Source organism: Poeciliopsis prolifica, unplaced genomic scaffold (genome assembly GCF_027474105.1).
Source record: "Poeciliopsis prolifica strain line A6 unplaced genomic scaffold, Auburn_PproV2 SCAFFOLD075, whole genome shotgun sequence".
In the NCBI taxonomy this organism is placed as follows: domain Eukaryota; kingdom Metazoa; phylum Chordata; class Actinopteri; order Cyprinodontiformes; family Poeciliidae; genus Poeciliopsis; species Poeciliopsis prolifica.
In genome coordinates this window covers 692,198-718,998 of record NW_026562450.1, presented here as the reverse complement: position 1 = coordinate 718,998, position 26,801 = coordinate 692,198, and the positions used below count along the sequence as shown (strand labels likewise).

At 42.2% G+C, this 26,801-nt stretch overlaps 1 protein-coding gene across 1 annotated transcript in view; it reads right to left on the bottom strand.

The window, feature by feature from the left end:
- The window catches only part of col4a5 (collagen, type IV, alpha 5 (Alport syndrome)), a 49,700-nt gene that overhangs the window by 2,940 nt on the left and 19,959 nt on the right, over positions 1–26,801 (bottom strand). Inside the window, exons 2-47 of the mRNA XM_055021291.1 lie at positions 25,674–25,730; positions 24,579–24,668; positions 23,660–23,704; positions 20,437–20,481; positions 20,274–20,336; positions 20,096–20,149; positions 19,323–19,349; positions 18,261–18,341; positions 17,859–17,921; positions 17,695–17,730; positions 17,505–17,546; positions 17,330–17,425; positions 16,583–16,636; positions 16,431–16,487; positions 16,014–16,058; positions 15,868–15,921; positions 15,721–15,762; positions 15,055–15,145; positions 14,359–14,646; positions 13,145–13,234; positions 12,639–12,709; positions 11,774–11,968; positions 11,516–11,684; positions 11,080–11,172; positions 10,894–10,998; positions 10,672–10,769; positions 10,364–10,514; positions 10,120–10,233; positions 9,005–9,172; positions 8,731–8,820; positions 8,373–8,516; positions 8,166–8,264; positions 7,955–8,044; positions 7,381–7,520; positions 7,166–7,292; positions 6,911–7,090; positions 6,778–6,828; positions 6,510–6,695; positions 2,231–2,364; positions 2,043–2,115; positions 1,857–1,928; positions 1,650–1,775; positions 1,285–1,383; positions 928–1,140; positions 659–836; positions 448–562 (exon numbers count right to left, since the gene is read on the bottom strand). Of these exons, the coding sequence (XP_054877266.1) occupies positions 448–562; positions 659–836; positions 928–1,140; positions 1,285–1,383; positions 1,650–1,775; positions 1,857–1,928; positions 2,043–2,115; positions 2,231–2,364; positions 6,510–6,695; positions 6,778–6,828; positions 6,911–7,090; positions 7,166–7,292; positions 7,381–7,520; positions 7,955–8,044; positions 8,166–8,264; positions 8,373–8,516; positions 8,731–8,820; positions 9,005–9,172; positions 10,120–10,233; positions 10,364–10,514; positions 10,672–10,769; positions 10,894–10,998; positions 11,080–11,172; positions 11,516–11,684; positions 11,774–11,968; positions 12,639–12,709; positions 13,145–13,234; positions 14,359–14,646; positions 15,055–15,145; positions 15,721–15,762; positions 15,868–15,921; positions 16,014–16,058; positions 16,431–16,487; positions 16,583–16,636; positions 17,330–17,425; positions 17,505–17,546; positions 17,695–17,730; positions 17,859–17,921; positions 18,261–18,341; positions 19,323–19,349; positions 20,096–20,149; positions 20,274–20,336; positions 20,437–20,481; positions 23,660–23,704; positions 24,579–24,668; positions 25,674–25,730 (4,701 nt within the window). The remainder of the gene's footprint in view (positions 1–447; positions 563–658; positions 837–927; positions 1,141–1,284; positions 1,384–1,649; positions 1,776–1,856; positions 1,929–2,042; positions 2,116–2,230; positions 2,365–6,509; positions 6,696–6,777; positions 6,829–6,910; positions 7,091–7,165; positions 7,293–7,380; positions 7,521–7,954; positions 8,045–8,165; positions 8,265–8,372; positions 8,517–8,730; positions 8,821–9,004; positions 9,173–10,119; positions 10,234–10,363; positions 10,515–10,671; positions 10,770–10,893; positions 10,999–11,079; positions 11,173–11,515; positions 11,685–11,773; positions 11,969–12,638; positions 12,710–13,144; positions 13,235–14,358; positions 14,647–15,054; positions 15,146–15,720; positions 15,763–15,867; positions 15,922–16,013; positions 16,059–16,430; positions 16,488–16,582; positions 16,637–17,329; positions 17,426–17,504; positions 17,547–17,694; positions 17,731–17,858; positions 17,922–18,260; positions 18,342–19,322; positions 19,350–20,095; positions 20,150–20,273; positions 20,337–20,436; positions 20,482–23,659; positions 23,705–24,578; positions 24,669–25,673; positions 25,731–26,801) is intronic.

Sequence of the window (26,801 nt, the reverse complement as noted above, 5' to 3'; positions counted from 1 at the left end):
GTCAAAAGAGAAATTCGACATCCGATAAAATCTGATGCCTCTCCCATTTTCTTTACACTTCATGAAGAAGGAATTTGCGCTCATATCATCTTCTGAGGTTTTTGTGTATTTGTGTATATTTTCAGTGTATTACAAGCCTGGCGGGGCACCAGGCTGTACTTGGGTCCCTACCAAGCTAAGCATTGCCTATTTATTTTGTTTTTCATGTTTGCATTTTTTAAAAAGATTTTATAGTCTTATCGTCTTCCAACAGCACAAAATTATCAAGTGATATTTTTGAAATTTCCTGTCGACTTTCAACATTTTTTTTGACTCAAAAACACGGCAGGCCGCCGAATGAATGACTGACTTCGCGCCCCAACCACTGTTCAGGAAACCCTGCAACTAGAACATCAGGTATGTGAAAACGCCCTAAAAAGCCAAGCACGTGTCCAAACGGTATCCTACCATCATGAAGGAGAATCCGATCCACAGGGATTTCCAGTTTGCGGGACAAGAAGGAATCTGGATGGTCTGGCTATGGACAGCAATCACCATGGCTGGAGCTTCACACACAGAACACCTGAAAACAAAAGATGCATTTTGTTTTTGTGTTTTTTTTTAACCAAACGTAAAGCCACCATTTAAAACCAAACGACACCCGTCCTTCCATGTCTACCTGCTGATGTAAGGCTTGATGCTCTCTCCAGTCACAGCCTCCATGGACATGGGCATGGGCTCCAAAGTTGACAGCCAGTAGGAGTAGTCGTTACGGGCGGCGAAGTTGCAGACGTTGTTGATGTTGCAAAACATGAAAGGCATGGGACTGAACCGGCGCAGGCAGCTGCCGGCGGTGCCTGCATTGCGAGCATTGGGTAAGGAGTTTGAGTCGGGTCAAACGTTGTGGAAGGATAAACGCTGAATCAAACAGAAAGTGCTTCGTCGTACCGAGGTCCTGTCCGTGAGCCCTCTCGTTGCCTTGCACGTACAACAGGGAATATCCGTCGTAGATGAAGTTGGTTCCAGAAGGACACTCTGGCGTTATTTCGCTCTGGCTGTGTCGGGTGAGGAGGAAGCCGTGGGCTGCTGACCCTGAGCCCGGAATACCCGGTGGACCCTGTGGACCGTCTGACCCAGGTGGGCCAGGGTTGCCCTTTTGGCCTGGTTGAAGGGAAAAAAATACACGCATTATACATCGTATGCAGATTTTATGAGCATTGTGATCAGTAAAATGGAAACAAAAACATAATTAAAGATTACTTTTTATTTATTTATTTGGTTTTTTTTTTTTATGACATTTCTCACCAGGTTGCCCTGCAGGTCCAGTGTCTCCCTTCCTGCCAGGTGGGCCATTGAAGCCTGGGGGACCAGGGGAACCGGGATCTCCAGAGGGGCCTGGTAGACCTGGAAGAAGTTGGGGGGAAATACACTTCAGTTTTAAGCGTAGCGCTCAGATCGGCCATTAGCAGGGTGAAGCAGAACGTTGCGGCAAAAATGAAGCTCAAAGATTTCTTGAGTGCTTTAGAATCAAACCCTTGTGTATCCACAATTGAGTCTATTATTTTGAAGTCAGAAAGGAAGTAGTTCTTGAGTCGTCTCACACATCCAACATGTACATATCAAAATCAGACTGAATTACACCTCCTTCACCAAAGTGCTGCTCTACCCACCTGAGGATCCAGGCGCCCCAGGCGGACCGGGTGGGCCTGTAGCACCCGGGCTTCCTCGTGGACCCGGAGGTCCTCGCTCTCCTTTCACATAATCAACAGGTGAAGCCGCAGGATCTCCAGGAGGGCCTGTGTGGAAATAATTCATCAGATGATGACCCATTAGCTTTAATTTTCAGCTTGCGTGTAGCTCGGTCGCCGTTCACCCACCAGGTGCTCCGTCGCCCCCAGGATCTCCAGGAAGTCCACTGGGACCAGGAGCTCCTGGCTCTCCCTTTGGTCCTGAGAAAGACAAAATAAAGGAGGATTCCTGTTTTAAATGAAATCAACACAGAAAGCCTGATGTCCAGTTTTGTAGCATCGGAAAATAGCCAAAAGGATTTGGTGTGAACTAACCTGGGAACCCGGCAACGCCTGGAAATCCTGGATCTCCCTTTGGACCAGGGCCACCAGGACCTCCAGAGGGGCCCTTGTAAAAAATAAATAAATTAATTTAAAAAAATTAATTTGACAACCGTGTCTGTGTCTTTTACTATTTTAACAGTTGGGAAAAGAGCGTAGCAATTTCAACAACAGGAACTTACCGGTGCTCCTGGAAAACCAAGATCTCCTTTTTGACCAGGCTGGCCAGGCAGACCCGGATTTCCGGGGTTCCCCTTCTCTCCCTTAACACCGCCACTTCCTGGGAGACCGCGGGGACCCTCTGGCCCAGGCACACCTTCCGATGCAGAGGACAAGAGGTCAGCCATGTTCTTTATTTGATAGCAACAGCAAAATATGACATCTTTTTCTTGATAATTTTATAGGCTTCTACTGCATAACGGTAGTGTAAGTTTCTCTTGTTGTGAAGTTAGCCTTTTTTTATTAAATATCTATATATATTTTGGGTTAACCGTTCACATGCTCTCTACGATTTCTAAATGAACCAAAGTACTCCCAAAATTGGTCATACTCCACTGCTGCTGGTGCTGCTTCAGACTGCTGGGATTTTGAACAGAGTGACTCTTCATTGGTGCAAATTGAGTGTCTGCATGGCATGGCATGAAATAATGATAATTAATTGTTATCGCTGCAGTGAATTGAGTTTCAACTGAAAAATAATCTGTTACTTTGATGGAGAATAACATCTCAGTCCTCGAATCATTTACTTAAAATGTTGTGTCTCTGTATGCAATGGACATGCAAGGTCAACTTTCAATAGTCTTGCAACTAAATCTTTTAGTTGCAGTCAAGTAGTTGTTTTGGCTTACCTGAATGTCCCTTTGTTTCTTATTTACAGTACAGGTTATTATTATGTTTACGTTTAGGCTTTTATTGATAGGAATAAAATCTACAGACCCATTAGAGTCCTATAAGGAACACCGTCTCAATTAGAAACTGTAAATCTATGTAATAGACTTTTTATTTCTTGTCACACTATTATGACCTGGATTGTAAAAAATAAAAAAATTTAACTGAACTGAACCATATTCACATACTCTATGTGTCGACATATATTTTTTGTTGGATAATTTTTCTGCTTCTGAGGAAACACATAAATCATATTACAATATGATCACATCAAAGAAGTTCACGTGTTTGCAATGTCTCAATAAATATATATTTTTGTTTACCTTTTATTTGTATTTGTGCTACCTATACATTTACAGGCAAAACAACGTTTTGAAAAAAAAATATGTCAAAATATTTCACATCATAGAAAAGACACTGTTCAGAGTTGAAAGGTGATCTGATTATGATAAACAGGATGATAGGATCAGTGGTGAGTTTGCATGTCTAAGTAGTAGCTTGAGATGTTCATTTGGTCCTGTAGAATAAAACATGGGTTATGAAACAATGACACCACCATAATCCATTCATCCTGTCTAGGATTAAAGCACCATCAAAGTGTCGTATCTCATTTAAAGAACTTGAACGGTTCTCAGGTCGCTAAAGCAAACTGGAACACATGACGAAAACTCAAAAGTCTTGCGAGCCACCGGGGCAACCACGCAGCTGCTTGCATTAATGTTTCACCCAATGTTATAAGTCGTAAGTTGACAAAGTGACAACGTTTAATCCAAACCAAGAATCCGGTGGGTCTAACCTGGAGGACCTAGGATTCCCAGAATTCCCAGGTAAACCGATAGCAGGATGCCGCACGGCAAAAAAACAGAGAAGAAGAAGAGGAGGTTTAGACAGAGAAATCTGTAACAGCAGGAATATTTTAGAAGGAACAATTCGATTTTGGTAACATTGATATGTTTTTTAGGAGTGCTTCCAGTAAAATTTTTTAAAAATAAAATATATATATAAGGCTGTGGAGATTATTATCTCTGGGGTTTGTTATAGAGGTGTGGGTGAAAAATTGAGATTCTGGAAAGCACTCTAGTCTAAAAAACAAACAAAACTTAAAGCAAATGGATTACATTTAAATAAATAAAAAGTAAATGATTAATCCAATGATTAAAGATAAAGGTTTTGTGAATTGTACAGAAATCACAACAAAGAAGAATGACGCAAATCCTTGGTGAGTTAGTCACATGGTGAAAGCTTGGGATAAATAATTCAGTGAACTTGATTTAATGACAGATCATGTGATCCAGCTGGACATAAATTTGGTGACCCGTTCTACTCATAAGAGACACTTGCAATCTAAACGTGCTTACTTGTTAAACGTGGACTACCCCTACCATCAGCGTGCATGAAAAACGAGAGAAAGGAGTTATTGGGACGAAAATCAGAAGCAAGAAAATGATTCAGAGTTTTCAGCTGATTTTGTTTCCATCACAGTGGATCAGAGTGATATTAAACACAAGTGTTGCTGCAAGAGGACGTGCAAGTAAAGTCCGGACGCCGTTCGTCTGACCTGCGGGGCCTTCAGAGCCAGACGCGAAAGTTGTCACGTGGCGAGGCGAGAGGTGGAGGCCACGCCGTGGTGGGCGGGGCCAAGCCATAGGAAACATGGGGTAAGATCTCATAGCGTCACATTATTGCACTGACATTTGATTTCCTTCTGACCTCACACAGTGATGGAGTTTAGTGGAAACGTCTGTGGGGTAATGAGTTTCATATGAACTGAAAAATGTCAATGACATTGTCAGTAGCAAACTTAAACTGCTGACGTACGAGCAAAGGAAGAGATCAAAATCTCATTTCCCCCATTGCTGGTTCGTTGTGATCCGTCAAAATGGAATATATGACATTATGAATTCTTAAGTTTGAGTTTTCACATAAAGAAGCCGCTGAACGATGTGGGCATTTGAAATGTGAAGTGGCTTTTACACGATTTATATTCAGTGAATTTTCCACTCTGTCCAGCACTGTGTGAGGTCTGCTGTTGGGACGAACAAGTCTCCATGCAGGTGGCTCGATTGGTGGGACAAAACCCAGTCAGGCAGTGAAGCCAGTCACAAACTCAAAAACAACAGCCTTGCTCAGATTTAGGGTCTATTGATCGAGACGCGCCGATGACAATTTGAGATTTCTGATTTGCTAAAGTTAACTACTCTTTTACAGTAATACATGAATTTTATATGCGTCTAAATTTCAGTGGTACCTGTGAAATTTGTGATTTTTGATGAAAATTTTTTTTTTCTAAAAAACAGTGTCAGGTTTCTGTCTCTTTTTGTCACTGAAGTTTAAAACTGTAGGTTTTCTTTGAAAATGTGTCCATCTTAAAACCATAACAATGCAGCAGAGCTCGACAATCACATCATGGATTTGAAAGTAGCTGCCAACATGTTCAGCATCATTGAATAGAAAAGGGCCTATTAAGGGCTTCTGGATGGCCATGACAGCTTATCAAATAATTCACATCAATGTAAGAACATGTTACATGTTACATTTCCATTTTGAGTTGGTTTAAATAACTACATTTAAATAACTAAAATTTGCTACTCTAGTGCCTGCTAGGCCAGCTGTTAGCCTTTCATGACTCTAGGATTTCTTCACTTAGAGTCAAGAAATCCTTGACTCTAAGGATTTCTTGTCGCTATGCTAGTGACATGATGTTTGATCTGTCAGATCTGCTGTGAAGTTGTTGTCATCCGCTGAACAATTGCTGCGTTCTCATATATAATTGTGATATGCTAAATGTGACGCACGCGATAACTCAAAAAAAACCCCCAAAAAACAAATGCCTGTTTGATCCAAAATCAAACAGCTTTATGAGAGTGTTTTGAGTTTGTCTGTGGCTTGGGTGATTAAATCCAATTGACAAATGGTCGACATGAACCACACACACTCAGGCTGTGAAAAGACAAAAACACACAAAGTCACTCGTAACTCAGGACCGTGGAGAGTCAAGGAGTTTACCATCAGGCCTCAAGATGGGATCACAGAGAGTGGGGAAAATGGGTGAGGAAACATGTGGGTGGATGGACTGGGTACAGAGGAAACATGAGATGGCGACTCGGGCACAACAATGTGAACGTAACGATCCGGCACAGAGAGAAATCCCGGTGAAGATTGTGGCGGGGTGTAAGAGGAGGGAAGAATCCCGACATGCTCTGGTGTCAAGTTGAAAACCTGGTGCTCAAAATGGAACAGAGCAGGGACACGGCTCTGTGGCCGGCAGTGCTGATTGGTGGAACAATGACCCATGCAAATCAACCAACACGGTGACTAGAGACTTTACATTCAATGTGGAGCTTCTGCCTGGTTCTCTCAGACAACTGGATCCTGTCATTGCTCAAGATTTATATGTATGAAATCATTTTACCACAGAAAATGTAACCAAGCATACATTTAGAATGTATTTGCTTTAGCTTATCTTTTAGCTTAGATGTTGTAGTTTCATTGACTTCTTCTATCTGACATCAGAAAACCAGGCAGGAACATCCAACCGACCATGTGGTGATAAGTGCCACCCAAGCCCTTTACCTGCTCTTCCAGGTGGTCCAGGGGGTCCTTGATTTCCTTTAGGGCCCTGGAATGGTACTCCTGGAGGACCTGGAGGGCCACTGACACCTGGAGGACCTGGAGAACCTGGAAAGCCGCTGTCCCCTTTTGGGCCGGGAAATCCTGGACCTCCACTAGGACCAGGTAGGCCTGGGTCTCCTTTTTCACCTTCACAGGAAGTACCAGAGATTGCAGAGAACAGTGGCACAATGTTGAAGACTAAAATACAGTATAATGGGAAATAAGTTACCTGGCGGCCCTGGAATCCCTGGAGGACCTGGAACGCCAAAGCCAGGAATTCCTGGAGTAGACACGAACAATGAACTGAGTCAGGCAGAACATTCAGTTCAGTGGACATTCACACCGTACGAACTGCCACCTACCTGGTTCTCCTTTGACCCCGGCTGGTCCCGGGATCCCATCTCTTCCCGGCTGACCCTTTTCCCCAATCGGTCCTGGTGGCCCTGGTCGACCAGACTCTCCTGGTCTACCTGGAGCTCCTGAGAGACCAGGGGCACCAGGCCCACCATCAAGACCCTTTGGACCGGGGATCCCAGGAGGACCTACCAAGAGATGACAAGTCAGTCTGTTTGACTACATGAGAGATTTACTGAGAGTCCCAAAGTAAAATTACTCACCTTGGAATCCCGGAAGGCCTACATCTCCTTTAGCCCCCGGTAACCCTGGTAAACCAGGAAGACCAGGTGTTCCCGGACCTCCTTTAGCTCCAGGACTTCCTGGGAATCCCGGCTGACCTGGATCTCCCTTTTGAGAGAATTGACAAGATCTGTCATGCCCAACTGAACCCAGAATATGTCGTGAAAGAAGGACTGAAAACCCTTCTTTCTGTCACCTTTTGTCCCTGTGGTCCGGGTGGCCCAACGCCAGCAGAACCTGGGTCACCTTTTGGTCCTTGGAGGCCAGGTGTTCCTGGCTGACCTGGGGTTCCTGGCCTACCTGGGAAACCTGGTGTGCCTTTTAGCCCCGGAGGGCCTGTTGTGTCATAGAGAAAAGATCGACATTGGTGGGTCGAATGTTCAAGTACAGAAAACTTTTCATACTAAATTGCTACAAAGTTTTCATATAGTCAGCGTGTCAGAAATGTCATTAAATAGCAATAACAGCGTTTTTGAAATTTATAGTCATAAAGAAAAGACAGTTCAACACATACAGAAAGGGAACGCAAACGTATTGCGCAGATATGCGAAAGAAAGAAATTCCTTCTTGTACCTTAGCAGCCTCCATACTGATAGTGTGAAATATATATTACATTAAAACAATTTTCCAAAACTGGATCCTTTTTAAATGTATCCAAATGTAGAAATGAAAAAGGGTGTATGTCTTTTTCCCATTAATATCGATGTGTCTAACACCAATTTAAAAATATGAAGACGGTAGTAGCAGAGGGAGGCAAACAGCTCACCCACCTGGAATTCCCATTTCTCCCATTGTGCCTTTTGGACCTGGAGATCCAGGACCACCAGGAACCCCTGGGATACCAGGTTCTCCCTTAAGCCCTGCACAAAATAAAGACATTAAATTGCAGCCAAAACCCATTGGTGTCAAAGAACCAACGTCTTTTTATCGTTTGAATATTTGTCCATCCTCCGTCCATCCATTGGTGACGTAACACCTTACCTGGCGGTCCAGGAATGCCAGGGCGTCCATCTTGTCCAGGCAGTCCAGCGTCACCAGGGAGACCTTCAATGCCTTTGGGTCCAGGAAGGCCAGGTGATCCTAAACACAGGGGGAATTCCTTATTAATGTGTTTTTTTGCTGAGAGTTTGCTGGAAATGTAAAGATAGCACCGTAACTGATGTGATGTTTGAATGTTTTCTATCGTACCTGGAGCTCCAGGATCTCCTTTAGCTCCTCTTATATCTACTGGCCCGCTGGGACCTGGGAGTCCCGGGGCACCTAGGTCTCCCTTTTCTCCTTTAGAACCAGGTCCACCTGGGATGCCGTTAATGCCTGGAAATCCTGGTTCACCTGTGGCACAGGAACATAGGAACCTAAGAGATTGTGTGGTTCAAAGTTACTTTCTGTATTTATTAATAAACGTTTTCAATCTTAAACTGGGACTGGCGAAATGTAGTTCGGATTTATTAAAATGCGTAAATCATCCCTTTAAATTAAAAGCTGATAGGAAGCTCAAAAGCAGGCGGTACCTTTCGTGGCCAACAGAGCTACTTTGTGTAAATACCTTTAAAACCTGGTGCACCAGGTCCTCCCGGAGAGCCAGGTCCCCCTGATGGTCCAGGAGGTCCCATTGGACCCATGTCACCTTTCGGACCTGCAGCGCCCCAAGAGAGAGCAGATGACGTGTGTTAGGAGAAAACATAAACCGAAAAGTCAATGATGTTAATAAAACTATCAGCAAAAGATCAACAGATATTTGGAATGTTCACAACAGGCTACATGCCAGATAGTAAAGAATACTGTGCCTTAATTCAAGGCAACAGATAACACTATTTCACCTGGAAATCCAGGTGTGCCGTCCCGTCCAGGTCCTCCAGGGGGTCCTGGGATTCCTATTGGTCCAGGGGGTCCAGGAAAACCAGGATTCCCTCTGTCACCTGGTGACCCGGGGATGTCTAAGCCTGGTGGACCTGGGTCTCCTTTCTCTCCACTTCCTCCTGGGTATCCTGTAAGGACGATCAATTAAATCAGTATAGAGACAACTGAAACTCCACCGCTTCTGATTTGAATTGACGTCAAGTCTTTAGCTAGTCTTTCCTTGAGAAGCCATTGTTAGCCTTGAGATACTGAAGTAAAGCCATGGGGAAGGCTGTAAGGTTATTTACATTGTAAATATTACAAATGTTACATTTTTCAAAGCCCTAATCACAATCCAAATTATCTATTGACTTGTATGGAGCTAAAATGGGGCCACAAAGTTTGGTCAAACGGGAAAAAAAATGAAACAGAAAAAAAAAAGTTCAAAACTACTTTTCAGATTCAAGGGTTTTGTTTTCAGTCTTAGATTTTATTTTTGGTTTAAAAGCTTTGGCATGTGTATTTTCACTATATATATGAAATTGTATTTTGCATATTATCACCTTACTACAATATTGGCCTTAGTCTTTTTTTTGTCAAAAGTGAGATACCTTTCAGAAAAAAAATTTACTTAGGTCATTATTATAGGGAGGTGACGACATTACCGATCAACACTAAAAAGAATCAACAGTCAACCGCTCCAATTCCAGAAACAATATGACATTCACGCCAGTGAAGAAAGTATATAAACTTTAGACCTGAACTACATACACAGAAACTGCATTAGCACGGATTATCTGGCAGCAACTACATATTGAAAGTGATCTAACATTGTAAAAGGAGAGCGGCAAAGAGTCGTGCTGGTGCACCACCAGAACTAACTGCTGTTAGTTCTTGCTTGGCGTGCTCTTGTGGAAATCGCACTAAGTGATATTAAGAGTGGTCGGGCATCAAAAGCGCGTCTCTATGAGATGGCGTTCTGCCAGCTGCATTCACATGAGACTGTTTTACCAAATGGGGGAAAAAAAACTTAACTCTATGTTCCAAATCCTTTGACAGTAAGAAATCAACCTCGACCCAATCTTTTGTGACGTACCTTGTGGTCCAATAGGCCCTTGGGGTCCAGGAGGGCCCGGAGGACCTGGTACACCACCTGTTGAGCCTCCAGGGGGCCCACGAGGTCCAGGTTGGCCTGGTGAGCCGGGCTCCCCTAAACAATGACAAATAAAGTTGTAGCTGTCAAAAAAAGCTGTTGTGATTTTTTTTTTAACAATCGTCTTAAGTTGCTGTATTGACAATAAAACAGACAAACTAATGTACTCATACAATACTCGTAATACCTTTAAGTCCTGGTCCGCCATCAAACCCAGGTCGCCCTGGTCCACCTGGGTTGCCCGGGAAACCAGGATCTCCCTTTTGTCCAGGGAATCCTTTAGCTCCTGGTAGTCCAGGTGAACCTGGAGGACCAGGAAGTCCAAAGCCTGCCTCACCCTTTTGAATGCACAGACAGGGAACAAATAAATGGTTAATTTCACTCAGTCAGGAGTGGAAGATATTAAATGTTCAGCGGACAGATTTATCCAAGACAGGAAAAATAATTTAAGATAGTTTCAATACCTGTCAATCATTTGAGAGATAATTAGCCTACCTTTGGTCCAGGAAACCCTGGTGGCCCGGGGACTCCATCTGTTCCTGGTCTACCTACTTTTCCAGGTGTTCCGGGCTGACCCGGGATACCCGGAAAACCTAGCGAACAGACGTGAAAGTTGGTAAGATTGATAATTAGGAACCAAAAGCAGATGTAAAGATTCACATGAGCACTTTTATGAGTTAAAAGAAGCATAAGACGGATTGGTTCATATCCATTCACCCTTAACTCCTGCAGGACCTGGAAGGCCGATGCCCGGTTGTCCCGGATCACCCTTTGGTCCAGGGAAACCTGGTAAACCAGGTTGTCCATCTAAACCTCGTGGACCTGATAAGAAGTAGCAATCGGTGCATTATTACTGTTGTTATGGTGAAGGTAATGCTTTACGTCACAGGTGTGGCATGCTACCTGGTGGACCGGGCGACCCTGGGTTGCCATCCATCCCTTTGGGTCCTGGCTGACCCTTCTCTGTGACTGTTGGACCTGGTTCGCCTTTTACACCTACAAATTGAGGTAAACGTTGATTTCCCTGATCTTAAAAGCACAGCTGTTTGAACAGCCAATGAAAGACACTTTGTGTAAACTGTCCAACTGATGTCAGTACGCAGTTTCACACATTTGTGTCTACCAAGAGCTGCTTTTACGTCATTAAACGACAACTCTACCTATTTTCTGAATGTAAAGTTAAGCACATTTGTTACGGTTTAATAACTTGTTGACCTTTAAAACCACATCAGAATCCCTTCTAATCCAATGCAGGAGTAGCAATTTCATCAGTGATATATTTAGTTTAAAAATTAAAGTAAAACCAGTTCATATGAGAATCGATATATTTGCTTCTTGCCTTGTTGTCCGGGAGAGCCAGGTAATCCTGAGCTGCCTTGAACACCTTTCTGCCCTGGTGAACCCGGGACTCCGTAGCCAGGGCCGCCTGGCGGACCTCTGTCTCCTGGGATGCCGGGCGGACCTGTGTCACCAGGGGGTCCTCGTTCTCCTTTTAAGAGCAGAGACCCCTGCAGACCACAGGTACAAACATGTATGAAATATCCGATGGAGGGTTGAATTGATGTAAGGCAGCACAAAATCCTGGAAAGTCACCCACAGGAGTTCCCTTGGGGCCAGGAGGCCCAGGCGCTCCATCACGACCGGGTCGACCATCCAGGCCAGGCAGACCAGGTGGTCCAGGGAAACCACTGTCACCCTTCTCTCCTTTCACACCACTACCACCTCCGAAGGTGTCTCCTGGCTCTCCTTTCTCTCCAGGGAAACCAGGAGCACCTATAGGACCAGGAATACCCTACAGAGGAAACAAAAGTTCGAGGGATGACAATGACATGTAATAGGAGGCAAGATAGGCAAGAGACTGACTCTTAAGTTTTGAAAAGAAAAAAAAAATCCTAATAAAAGTAAGCAATAAAAATGAGCAAATGTTCTCTTAATGTTTGTTGACTATAGTGTGCTACAAAAACGTGAACAAGTATTTCTCACGGATCTCCATTGAAATAAAGTTAGCAAATAAAGTTTTTATTTAAAAACTGGGGAAAAAACTGTCCAAATCATTGTGGTTGTACCAATTGCCACTAAACCTAGAAATGGTTCTCCCATCCTCGAAAGCAACTACTGCCGTTCTCTTAATGACAGTGAATGTATTCTAACTTAGAATCCTGTGAAGAAGTGCTGCAAAGGAGTCAACTTTTTTATGTGTGTGTGGTTTTGGGAACTGACGCTCTGATGTGACACCCTCCTGTCTTCATGCTGTCCAACCGTGACATCTGCTGCACTCCTACCGAGTGTCCGCAGGAGGGTTTAGTGGTTTCTCAATCCTCCAATTTTGGCAGTAATCTTTTTTTCATTATATACATAAGGTTGTGTTGGTTTGGATAGTTTTTTTCCCCTTTAACCCTTTCAGACCTAAACCCCAAAATATCTATCTTGTACAAAAGTCATGCTTGTCAAAAACTACTCACGGGGGCTCCACCAAGGCCTGGTGTTCCTGGAAGACCTGGTTCTCCCTTGACACCTTGCGGGCCAGGAGAGCCTGATAAAAATTAGGAAAATAAATGGAAGCACAATAGATTTAAAAACACAACGGACAGTGCAACCAACAATGGCTTAGCTTTTCACTACAGCTAACTCGCCATAATCATCGCATTTCCTACTGCACACAGCTCAAACAGCAGCAAACGTCTTTTTGATTTGACAGAAAAATCACATTTTTGCTTTTTTAAAATACCATGAATTGGCATAATATGTTGACTGTTGCTTCTCTGCTTCATGATTAATCAAACCTCTGCTCCAAATGTTTACTTGCAGCTCGTTATGAGGTAACGTTGGTAAGCAAAATATGATGCCTAAAATATGTTTTAACAGAGCAGACCTGAACATTTTAAGTAACCAAATTGTAGCTTATGACACATGAAGATGTCAGAAATAAACACATAAATAAAAAAATTTAAAAATCCACAGACGTTACCTGGGAAGCCTGGCGGTCCTGGAGGCCCTGTTGGCCCAGGTACAGGATTACCTCCGTCAATGCAGTTCACACAGGTTTCCCCCTTCTGACCTGAAACATAGTCATTGTGTTTTCTGCACCCAGCTGCACATTTCTTAAAAACCACTTGACAATTCTCGAACTTTGTTTTACACATTTGATTTTACTTTTGTCATTATTTATTTATTTTCTTTTACTTTGTTTAAGGTCCTGAAAACATTTGAACACTCCCATGTCTTAAATCCTTGAATATGCATTCTTAATAGAGGGTTCATATGCAAAATAAATGTTTTTTTTTGTTTGTTTTTTAACTTTACGTTATGATCTTATTCCCTCATCAGAAACATACCTGATGTTGCTTTGATTCGTTCATGCATGTTTGAGAAATCCTTGAATCTCCCATGGCAACCACTGAGCTGTGCAAAGTGCTTGCTCGTGCAAAGCGCAGCCTATCTGTGCAAAAACTCCTTCTTGGAGCTTCAGTCCCTAGTTGAACTCCCGCCCCATGAAGCGCTCCTTCCCTGCACCTCCCCAAACTGCTCCTCCAGACTAGTGGCAGCAGCAATCAGGAAACACCTGCTGAGCTATTATCTACAAACTACATTTCAGTCCAATGGTCCTGAGAATAGTTGTAAAGGGCATCACAGAGAAGCACTGTTGCTGAAAGGGGAGTATCGGAAAGGGTAGGAGCTTCTTAAAGAGACAGAGTCCAATTTCAGCTATGACGCAATGTGACATTTTTTTGAAGTTGCTGTTTATATATATGTAAATATATATAATAAGTGAAAGTAACAACACTACTTGATGCTATGTTATAGAAAGCCAAGGAGATACACATCATTCACACTTTAATAACAATTGTTTCAATACTAATAAATTCACATAGTATTAATAAACAGAAAAACTAGAAGGAAACTAAAGAGGTTGACTGATAAAAGAAAAAAGACTACAAGTGGATGACATTTAAAATATCTGTCAACATGTCCACCCGAGTTTATCCTGAAATCAGACTGCAAGACACTAAAAGAAGTCTCCAAAAGAGGCCAAAGTTGTTTCAGTGTAAGGGGGCAAGAGTAGCTTTTCTGTGTCGGGTGCGCTAATGTTTTTGCGATATTAGGAAACAGATTTCTATTTTGTAAAACTAAGCCAGACAAGTCAGATATATATTACTGAGCAGCTTCCTTTTATTTTCTTACCTTTCTGGCCTTGCTCTCCAGGGAAGCCTTTTGCACCCTGGATTCCAGGAAGCCCAGGCTCTCCAGGAAGGCAGTTATCGATCGGTGAGGTATAGCCGGGAGGACCAGGCGGCCCTTGTGGACCAGGATTCCCTGGGTTTCCCGCACGTCCTGGGGGACCGGGCAAGGCAATCGAAGGAGTGCCGGGTTCTCCCTTCTGACCTTTGTCTCCAGGGAAGCCAGGAGGACCTGGAGGACCGCTGCCGCCTATGCCTGGAACTCCTGGGGATCCCGGAGGCCCCGAGAAACCTGCAGGAACAGGATCAACACGATCATTAAAAACAAGGAAAGTACCTTAAGTCGACGCTTTTTATTGCTTTTATTTTTGCTTTCGGTTTTTAAATTATTTTCCGAAAAGAACATTGCCTGAACTTTAGCGATAATGTTCAAAATTTGTTGAAATAACTTGCTCACTGACTTCAAAGAGATACTCCGTTTATATTTTGAAGCATTCTCGTCTGAACTACTTAGCATCACCACAAGCACAACCAAAATTGTGATGATCCAACATCACCTTCTGACCGAATCGCTTTATTGCCAGTGTTAAAATCTTAGTGAGGTACGTTTAATGAGGTTGGCAAAACTGCTAACTGCTCAACTACAAGCAAAAATATTGACCGAGTCGGTTCTGTGCCTGTATCTATGTCTTAGGATTACCTGGTGGTCCTCTTTCTCCTTTAGCTCCAGGAACTCCAGGAAAACCTGGTTCACCTTTTTGACCAACAGAAGCTCCATTCGGCCGAATGACCTAGTGGAAAAAAAGAGCAAGAAAAAAGTTTATACTTGATAAGTGCTGTAACTCAGAAACGTATCTTAGCACAGTCCTTAACATTGGACGTTTGATCAATAGTGATCCTCAACTGATCGGACTTCAAATCTGGTTGAAAAAAAAAAACTCACGGTCTATGATCAAAGGCCAGGTCGATCCCAAAAAAATCAACCAGGTTAAACTTTTTCAGTGTCAGCTAATAGTGATCAAATATCCCACCAGAAATATGCCAGAAGATGGCTAATATAGAAAGAGACAACTTGGGAAAAAAACGGTAAAAAAAAAATCTATGAAAATTAATGGAACATTTATACTAAGCCCATGATGAGAAGATGTAAACGTAGCAGGTAGCAGTGATGCTAAATATCTTTCTTGTTTCCTCTTTTTACCCTACACACCCAAAGTTCAGACATTCAGAGACCGATTTTCTAGATCTACTCTAACAATACAATAAGCCAAAAACAAAATTTGAAGAGGAGAAAATTCATTTGGGAAACAAAACGGTTCTGCAGTCAGCAAATAGTTTTGGTGTCAAATGAATGTCAGATACGTACCTGTCCTGGAGGACCCGGAAAACCTCTGTCGCCTTTTTGTCCCTGTCAACAGGTGGAGAGTGACGTAAGCAGTTTCAAACATTACCCGTTGAGCTGTTAATAATATGGGAAGACAGACAATGGACAACATTTTTGGAAGAAACCCACTCTCTCTCCATCTCGGCCCGGGAGACCTGGACTTCCAGGCTCTCCTTTGAGTCCCTGATGGGGATGAAAAGTCACAAATGTAACTGGCACGATTTTAAAAGAGATGCAAACTCGCACATTTTGCTGGTATGCTGGTTGTGACTCACTGTGTATCCTGGAGCTCCGGGTTCTCCGTCTTTGCCGGGTTTTCCCTGTGAAAATGGGAAGATGACTATAGATGTGCTTACTAAAAACGGAGGAGAAAACTTTGGACTTCGTTGTTCCAGTAGCCGCCGCGGTCACCAGATCTCACGCCCCCATAAATTTGGGATACTGTGGTATGGGAGACTCGCATTGTATGTAAAATAACATGCTATCATGTCAACATAGATGGAAATCTCTGAAGAATGCTTGTGGGACCTCATTGAGTGAATCTTGAAGAATCAAAGCAGTTCTGAAGGAAAAAAGAGGGTCCAACACCAGAACTGCGAAGGTGCAGCTAACACAATCACCAGCGAGCATCTCGTGGTCAGACGGACACGTCTAACAATCTATTCAATGAGCTCTTGACAAATGATACTCACTCGTTTTCCTGCTTCTCCTGGTTCTCCTTTCTCTCCCTTCTGGCCACCATAGGGACCCTATCGGATCACAGCGTCAGACATGCAAAATGAGCTTTTCTTGCCTGGTCTTTACAGGGTTTCTTCTTATGAACGAGATGGCGACTGATACGTACAGGCGGACCTGGGTTGCCTGGGTCACCCGGTGGACCTGGAGGGCCAGGGTCACCCTTTAGAGATAGTGAAGCAGGGGAGAGGGAACACAACTTTAATGAAAACCTTTAACAATTATAGAAACACTTCAATGAAACTAACAAGAACATTTAATGTATTTATTAACACTTTTGTTTTTACAGTATTCTGGTTGAATCACTGTAGTATTTAATTTTTAAGCAACCATGTCCCTTCATACATAAATGTCTTATGTATTCTCTGCTGCCACCATGAGGTGAAAGTTAAAATTGAAGTCTTCAGGGTAAGGAGCTTGATATTAAGTATGATGGTCAGTAACTGGTCAACCTTGACGGTAATGCACAAATATAACTATTATAACCAGTCTTTTTTTATATACATATATTATTATTATTTTCACATGACTTCATTTATTTAGAAAAGAAACTCCAGAAAATTCTTAAGAGTAAGGGCATTTAATTATTTGTTTGTGTCATTTCTGCCTCTTCTATTAGCATTTAGAGTTATTATTTTGATTTGGATGTGCAGTCAAACCAAACAGGAAAAAAGTTTTTAAAAAGGACCACCTGCAAATGCAAATATGGGTCAGTTTCTTGTTTTGTTGCACTGAAATTGTGGCGAATATTTAGTCCAACATGCTAAAACAAAATCACTACATACTTCTGATATAATCTGATTGCATCTTTTGGAATGGAAGGAGCGTAACATCAAATTTAGAAGAATGAAGGTACCTTGTCCCCTCTCTGGATCTCTGTTGGTGGTGGTCTGACCTGCTCCCCCTGACCCGGTCCCGGAGGACCAGGAGGTCCCGGCAACCCTTGATCACCCTGTAAAAAGGAAATACTTTATTAATAACTGTGATCAAAGTACAATGAATGAATGAGTGTTTTTGGACTTGTATTCCACCTTGTCTCCTTTGGGACCTTCAAAGTTCAAACCCATGTTTCCCTGTTCGGGAAATTTAAAGAGAGATTAGAACAGAGTGGATCAAGATTCAGCACGTTGCATATCAGCTCAAAACATTACATTTGATCATCTTTTGCTTATTTACTCATATGATTAAAAGATAAAGAGGGTAAAAAGTGACTGATTTCACCTTTGGTCCAGGAGGACCTGGAGGACCTGGAATACCCTGGAAGAGCACAGGAAAAATGTTCAAGTTTAGCTCAGGAATATTAGTCCAGTGTGTGGGTGTGTGTGTGTGTGTGTGCGTGTGTGTGTGTGGGGGTGTGTGTGTGTATTTCAGAAGCCCTCCTTTACCTGGAAGCCTTGGAATCCTGGAGGGCCAGTCGGGCCTGGTAAACCTATGGGTCCAGGACTACCCTGTGAAAATATAGAGAAACAAAAAACACAACATTTAAATTTCTTATTAATAAAAGACGCACTGACTATATCACTGGATTCTCCTTTTATGAAATCTTACAAAACAAATAAACAAATATTTGCTGTGCGGTTCTGGTGGATATTTGTCTAACATTTTGATAAATATAAATCATATAATGAAATGAGAGAGAAGGATCTGCTCTTCTACATAAAGGTTAGGTGAAGGTAAATCTTATTGTTTTTTGGGGTTTTTTACATTTTAAATGAGTTGTTTTGAAATCAGTGGTTTCTTAAGTTGTTGGTAAAATACAAGATAGGAGTGAGAAATGGCTTCCTCACCGGAGATCCCGGCAATCCGGGCAAACCGACTTCTCCTATTTGTCCAAAATTGTTGGTGGTAAACACGTCTCCACGGTCTCCCTGAGGGAAAGGAAGAAAAAAATTGTTCATCATCAGCCATACGCCATGAAAACCAGTCAAGTCTAGAAGAAGAAGAGCTGAATGTACATCATGTTTTCAATACTATTGGGTCTCTTGCCTTTAAATACAGACATGAATTTGAGTGGTGTGAAATGATGCCGGGCCACCTTTCCGTAGCAATCTGCAGCTTCATCTCTTCTGAGGAGGCGCTCCAGAAACTTTAAGTGTGTGTTTAGATGAGATTCTGCTGTTTTTCTTATTTGTGAGGTCAGACAGTGATGTTGGACGAGACGGCCTGGCTCGCAGGTTCCACTCCATTCATCAAGAGAGTTATTTTAAACCAAACCGGATTACACATGTTTTTATGGACATTGCTTTGTGTGGTGGTGTGCATGTCATGTTGAAACAGTAAGAGACAAAGGCCATCGTTTCGAGGCATTAAAAAATGAAGTAACATTTTTTTCAGTCATATTTGACATTCGTAGCATTTTCATAACAGCTGATGTCAGTTATAAAATGGCATCGTGTGCCTGGCAAAAAAACATAATATTGCCTTTTAAAAGACAACTAATCTTCTATATGCTTTCAGGCTAATGTCACCTGCTAAGCATTAGCTCCTAATCTTATGCACCACTGCTTTGCGTTTTTTTTCCCCCTGTAAACCTCGACATTTAACTTGTGAAAAACCAGCTGTATCTTCATTATGTTAGCAATTTGGGAAATTATGATTTTATTAGATTGCTGCATGCTGTCAAAACGGTATCATCGAAAGAGGAAGGTCGCAATAAAATCTACAAAAAGAGCTTCAAAAGTCCAATGAAATGGCTATATCTGCCGACGCAGCAATCGAGGATCCAGACAGCCGCGACTCTGCACTTTTCAAATAATTCATCATACAATTGAGAAATCGCTACTTTCATTGGATCTGAAAGTAGCATAGTGACAGGCATCGATTGAACATCGGGGTGGTCTTGCACCTACCTTTTCTCCCGGGAGACCAGGTGGACCCTGTGAAGGAGACAGATGGGAGATTCTGATTGGAAATCAGTGCTTTGCGTTTGAAGAATCTTCGGAGATAAAAGCCTTCGTGATAAAAACTCTGATCCGGTAGTTTAGCTTGCGTGAAGGTGAGCTCCGTTCAAGAACACATCCCATTGTTCTACAACCATAACGTTATACATTTTGCACTTCTTGTTCTCTTAAACAAAACTAAAAAGATATATCCAAACTGTAGCAAGTGTCACATTTACAAATGTTTTTTTTTTTAATTGCATGTATTTTTTTCTTTCAGCTTTCCCATGTTAAAACGCATTTCAAATGAGTTGCAGTTTTTTTATTTTGAGGTTTTGAACAAAAACAGTCAAACATTCTAACACAAATTTTACTTTTCTACCCCTGGATCATTCACTTACCCGTCTTCAAGGCCGGCTAAGTGAATGAGTCTCCACTTATCGTATTTAAGGGAAGCAGATAAAACGGATTGAAAATTTTAAGCTCAGACGAGTGAAATACATTACTTGTAATTTTGGGAACAGAAACTCCACAGGGTTCCTCAAAAAGGCTCCTAAAGTTGAAAAATGCTTTGAGTTTTCAATAAAAGGCAAATACTCTGAATACTAAGGGAAGTGCTTAAATTTGTCTTCCATGAGCAGTATGGCATACACCTGACCCTCTATAATGAACAGTAAAGAGTTTTTTTCTATTGTTATTTTACGTTTACTTGGCAAAAGTAATTTGTTTTATTGATCACTTACTGGAAATCCTTGTCGTCCAGGTATTCCTGAACTTCCTGGAAAACCAGGTTCACCCTGAAGACAAAGAAGAAAGACAACAAGGGTTTTTAGGATAAAGAAGGTACTGTATGATACAATAAAAAAACAAAACAAACAAACAAAAAAAAAAAACAGCTGATTTCTAATTTGGCTCCGTTACCTTTGTCCCATTACAACCCGGCACTCCCCTCGGGCCTGGGGGTCCATCCTGTCCTGGCAGACCCTGCCAGGATCACACAGTTGAGTTACACGGGACGGTTTGCTTTGGCAAAAAAAAAAAAAGAAAAAAAAAAAAGAGTGGTTCTGGATTATTTTGAACTTACTGGAAGTCCTGGCGTTCCTGGGAACCCAGGCAATCCAGGTGGTCCCTGTTGGGAAACAAAATAAATTAAAGCTGCAAGCAGCCTCGAACGGCCCTCGCAGCCAAGCGCCGCTCCGGCCTATTGTCCACCGCGGGGTACGAGCAACCGCCGCCTCACGCCAGCCACCACAGAAGCTCTCACGCAGTTTTCAGCTCCTCCACCCGCACCGCAGAAGCTGTTGCTCAGTTTCCATCAACGCTGGCCACGTGCTAAGACAGAAGTTGTTGCGCAGTTTCCGCGCCCGTCCACCAGGCGGTACGCACTGATGCGTTCGGAGTCGCTCCTTGACGATGCAAAAAATGTGGTGCAGATTCATTGGTTTAGCGAGGAAATATAGCTGGCGGATTAATGTAGGACGCGCAGTGGAGTCAAAATATATTTCAATGCTGTTGTTCTTTTTAGAGGTCAACAAAGGTCATACGTATCCAATTTGGCGTCAGTCGGATGATCCACGTGTCATTTACAGCCGATCGTATGCACATGGCGAAGTACTACAGTTCGTCATTTTTCATCATTTTCAGCTGTGTTTCTAAAGCACTCTATTTCATTGTTGGAGTAATACTTACTCAGAGTGGCAAATTACTGAAATGGTTTGGAAGAAGTAAGAAAACGCTACATTTACTGCATGATTTAATTCCACAAAAATTATCTGAGACATTTCTATCCTTTTAGAAATTTCATGGCAACGCTCTCACAAAGTTTTCGCGCCCATCCGCCCGTGGATCTGTTTGTCATTGGTGGAGGAACACTGACACCTACTGGCGAAATACTGATATTGTTCTTCATCCTGTTTATCTGCTCTTTCATTTGTGGAGCAATACTGACCCCAAGTGGCAAATTACTGAAATGGTTTATAAACGCCAAAAATGGGATCAAAATCTGAACTTCAATCTAAAATGGCCGACTTCCTCTGGGGTTTAGACCATGGCTCCAAGAGACTTTTTTGTAAGTCCTGACATGGTACACATGTGTACAAAGTTTCGTAATTGTAGGTTAAAGCATGGCTTGGGGCTGATCATTTAAAATTTTCTAGGGGGCGCTATAGAGAAATTAGGCCACACCCTACAAATATTGTGATGGATTCCTGTCAGGGAGTGGATGAAGATCCATCCTTGTGAGTTTGGAGAAGCTGCGCCCAAAAATGTGGAATTGAGAGCCAAACGTATGGCGATGGCGTTACAGGTCACTTCGCCACGCCGCCACGCCCAGCTGCTCCATCGAAGCTGGTCGGGGTTGGAATCCTCAACACACCAACATGTCTTCTGTGTCTGGGCACAGTTTCATGTTGATGAGGTCAAAGGTGTCAGATAGCGACCATTCAAAGTAAAACATGACACTTCCTTTTCTCAGGGGGCGTGGCCTAAGTGATGTCATCATTCGACCATAGGGTATTGTAGGACACCCGATGATGATCAATCACAGAAACTTTGGTGCCTCTGTGAGTTTCTGTGTAGGAGATATAGCAGTTTATTTTTTTACGGCGAGTAGGTGAACTTTGACCCCTGCTAACCCCCCTTCAGCATTCTCAAAAACTCACCGTTTTGATAACTTTAGATGGGACATGCCTTATGAGCAGACTGACCGAGTTTGAAGCCGATCAATCGAAATCCCTAGGAGGAGTTCGATCAAATACAGAGGCTTTAAACGGCAAAAATGGGGTCAAAATCTGAACTTCAATCTAAAATGGCCGACTTCCTGTGGGGTTTAGACATGGCTCCAAGAGACTTTTTTGTAAGTCCTGACATGATACACATGTGTACAAAGTTTTGTATTTGTAGGTTAAAGCATGGCTTGGGGCTGATCATTTAAAGTTTTCTAGGGGGCGCTATAGAGAAATTAGGCCACGCCCACCAAATATTGTGATGGATTCCTGTCGAGGAGTGGATGAGGGTCCATCCTTGTGAGTTTGGAGCAGCTGGGCCCGAAAATGTGGAATTGAGAGCCAAACGTATGGCGATGGCGTTACAGGTCACTTCGCCACGCGCCACGCCCACCTGCTCCATCAAAGCTGATCGGGGTTGGAATCCACAATACACCAACATGTCTTCTGTGTCTGGGCACAGTTTCATGTTGATGAGGTGAAAGGGGTGAGATAGCGACCGTTAACAGTAAAACATGACACTTCCTGTTCTCAGGGGCCGTGGCCAAAGTGATGTCATCATTCGACCATAGGGTATTGTAGGACACCCGATGATGATCAATCACAGTAACTTTGGTCCCTCTGTGAGATTCTGTGTAGGAAATATAGCAGTTTATGTTTTATGGCGTGTAGGTGAACTTTGACCCCTGCTAACCCCCCTTCAGCATACTCAAAAACTCACCGTTTTGATAACTTTAGATGGGACATGCCTTATGAACAGACTGACCGAGTTTGAAGCCGGTCAATGGAAATCCCTAGGAGGAGTTCGATCAAATATGAAGGCTGTAAACGGCAAAAATGGGCTCAAAATTGGACATTCAATCCAAAATGGCCGACTTCCTGTGATACTTGCACTATGACATTAATTGTAAATTTTGAGCATCTTGGGGAGCTCTACAAGTGTACCAAATTTCATGTCTCTACGATGAAGTAAGTGACTAGCAAAGGGTCCTTTGAAAATTTCAAGGTGGCGCTATTGAGCCATTTCTTTTGCAATTGTTGCGTCGACTTTAAAATACGTAAATTTGAAACAGGCTTAAGGCCTCCGCCAAGTTTGGTGAGTTTTTGAATATGATAAAGCCCCCAAAAAGCCAATTCATTTGGAGGGAGAATAATAATAATAATAATAATAATAAGAAACAATAGGAAAACAATAGGCCTTCGCAGCGCTTAGCTGCTCGGGCCTAATAAATAAATAAAAATAGCATTTAGAGATTCTAGAAAGAGAAAAAAAAATCTCTTTATCCCAACAATGTTTGAAATATGGCAAAGTGGGGACATCTGGTGTCCATAGTGGGGTATTACAACTGAAGATGAACGGTGAACACAGCTAAGAAATGACTCCAAAAGAATCAAATAAAACACAAAAAATAAGAATAAAAACAAAATATTTTTCAAAACTCTTCTCATGCTTTTAGTTTAAATCAAAAATGAATCAATAAAACAGCATTAAACTTGACTCTTCCTTTTGCATGATGGACGTTCCAGACAAAATATTTGCAGATTAAAGGGAAATTGTGTTTTAAATAAAGCTGATGTACGTACTCTTATTCCTTTTGGACCAGATGGTCCTGAAGGTCCATCACTTCCCTAAACACAAAACAAAGAACATTTTTAACAAAACATCTGTTGTGGTTAGAAACTGGGAGATTTCCAGTGTAACGCTTTAGGAGTCAAGGTGACTAAAGGTGACGCAGTGAAATAAGATCAAGAATTCTGATTTATAAAGAACACTTTTCTCAGGACTTTGTACCGATTCAAACTTTCCTGATCCGACTAATCTAGGTTTTTCTAACAACGTGTGGTTTACAATAAAAAGATGACAAAACAATGATCAATGAGTCCTATGAAAACAGAGAGGGAGCGTGCTACTCGTAGCCTAGCTGTCTCCCCATTCGATTTCTCTGACGTGAACTTGAGTGACGTCTCGTTCTCAACGCTGGCCAACATTTTTGCAGGTATAACAAACTTTTACCCAATTTTCTTTAAGTCAGACATTGATGAGGTCAGACATTGATGTTGGATGGGAAGGTCTGGCTCAAAGCGTCCACTCCAATTTATATCTCATGACAAACCTCGAAAAGGAGTAGGATTAGGTTTAAACTGACTAGTGATGGTTACGTTTTAGTAGTTATTCTCTTTACAGAGTTAATTAAATTATTGGGTTTAAATTAAAACTGTTTAACTTCCGTATACAAGTCTACACACACACAAAAAAAAACCACATACGCAGTTTTTGAAAGAGGTGAGCCTTTTCCCATTTTGACTCCTTCATCTTTGACTATATTTCTGTCAGTTAAGATAATTTGTCGTGTTTTGCTAAAGCTAAAGGCCCACAGTGATGATCGACACTCTTGATTCTCATGGACCATCCAGATCCTGTAGTTTTAGTCCAGTGTTAAAACGTCTTGACAAACTATTAGTGCGTGTGATCTGAAATGTTTGAGCGTTAAGTCGAACTCACCTTCTCTCCTCTTGTTCCGATTGGTCCCTCAGGTCCGGGGAACCCTGGGACCCCTGGCTGTCCGGTGAGACCTGGGAAACCCCTCTCCCCCTGCAAGCCACGCACACACACATTGTTAGCTAGCTATGAGAGATTCAGCGGCTAAAGTCTTTCCTCTGCCTACACCCCCCAGAATGCTGTGCGGTTCTGCACCGGAGTTCAGTGACGTAATATCTATTGATATTGATCGTGTGTCTGTTGCGACATATATTGTTATTGATTTATTGTCCAGCCCTAGGCAAAAAAAATGGGACAAAACCAATCACAGCTCGATATTAATGAGCACAGAAGTCAAATGTTTGTAAAAAAGTGATCTGCAAATGATTACAGGTCCAATACATGGAAAGGTTCTTGCATGCTCGCATTATTAGAAGACCGACATGCACACTGCTTTTTTTGTTTTTGGTTGATCAAATTTTTGCAGGTAAATTAGTATTTTCTTCTGTTTTGTCTAAGTCAGCAACAAGAATGGAAAGTCGTTCTTTCTTCTGAAGCGCTTGCTGTTTTAATCAGAGGGCAGGAAAAATGTTAAACGTCGAATTCTAGAAAGATATTCGACAGCAGAAAGCTATCAACTGGTGATGTTAGTTTTTCGTTGTAAAACTAGCATCACCATAAGTTTTTTAATTTTAAAGTTTTTCTTCTGTAAAAAGTTCACCCAAAAAGATTTTTAAAAGTGCATCAGCTGGCTCTGGGGGCCGTATAAAATCACCAAGAGGGCCGCAGATCGCCCCTCGGCCGCATTTTGGGCACCACTGATCAAAAATCTACTTCTGCACCGACAGCCGCAAAGTGTGAACCTGTAGACTTGGAAAGAAACTTGCAGCAAGAGACTTGCATCTGTCTTTGCAGGAAAAAGGCAGTTGAAAAGTGTGACAATAAAACTTAAAAGTCTGTTTTATTAAAAATAAACTATACACCACTGTGAGTTTACATTGCACAAAGACATGGCTGCATTGCAACAAAATGTGAAACTAAATGGAACCATGCAAATACTTTTACGGTACGGACCATGTTTATAAAAAACACAAACTTTAATGCACTTTTCTTTTTTACCTTTTCTCCTTTCACTCCACTGCAGTCACACTTGGAGCCTCCACATCCATTGCAGGCCTGCGGAAGAAGCAAAAACAGAACTAACTTCAATTAGCTGAAAGAGAACTATGAATAGATATGTATCTATACATATAAATGCTGTGATTTCCCTCCTAACAAGAGCATGAGGGTCTCGCCACTAGAGGGCACTCCGTCATCACAGTAACAACAATTTCAACAGGTGGTATTTCTTCCATGGAAGACTTCCCCCGCCCGCGGTTTGTTTGGTGCTTGGAAGAAAGATACGAGCTCAAAAACAACAACAAAATAAACCATCATGCTGATCTCAGCAGAAATATGCAAAAAAAAAAAAAAAAAGAAAAAAGAAAAGAAATTCCCAAAGTAATGGCAACAGAAGTAAAATTGTGGCAGATAGTTTTGAAAGGAGAGCTGAGAAGGCCCGGGGAGGAGAGGCGAAGATGCCAAGCTGCTGATTAACTTTTCCCATGCTCTGTTGACACGGCGCATGCCAGATGGGCATCAGCTGCACGCATGCCGGGCAGCCGGGATGTGAGAAAGATGGAGAGGCAACGGGTTCACCGCAGAGGGAAAAGGAGAGGAGTGGCAGACAGGTTGGCACTCTTCCCTGGCCACGGTTTGCATCGGAACGAGGGACCGCGTGCGTCCGATTGTGGTTTTTGTGGTTCTTTTTAGATTTCAGGTCAGGACTGTTGAAAAGATTTCATTTGCATCCTCACTTTACGCTTAGTGACAAGACGTCGGCATCTTCTTTTATTTTGTTTGGATTTTCTGTTTTCCTGTAAAAAAAAAAAAAAAAAAAAAAAAAAAAAAACATTCCCCCTTCCCCCCAAAAAAAACAGAACAAATACAAAGTCTAACTTTTTCTATATGCATGTCATGGTGATAAATGTTGAATTGTTCCGGTAAAGATTGTGATAAGCAATAATGTTTCAAGTAATATAATGGGATAATGACGCAAGAACGCTCTCTCTCAAATATCAATTAACATTTTAAATATCCAAACTAAATCAACAAAACAACAGAAACAACAAATAAAATTGATTATAAAGCCTCTGTAAACAAAACTGTTTCAAAATAAAAGGCCAATAGAGACCAAAGCACCTGACT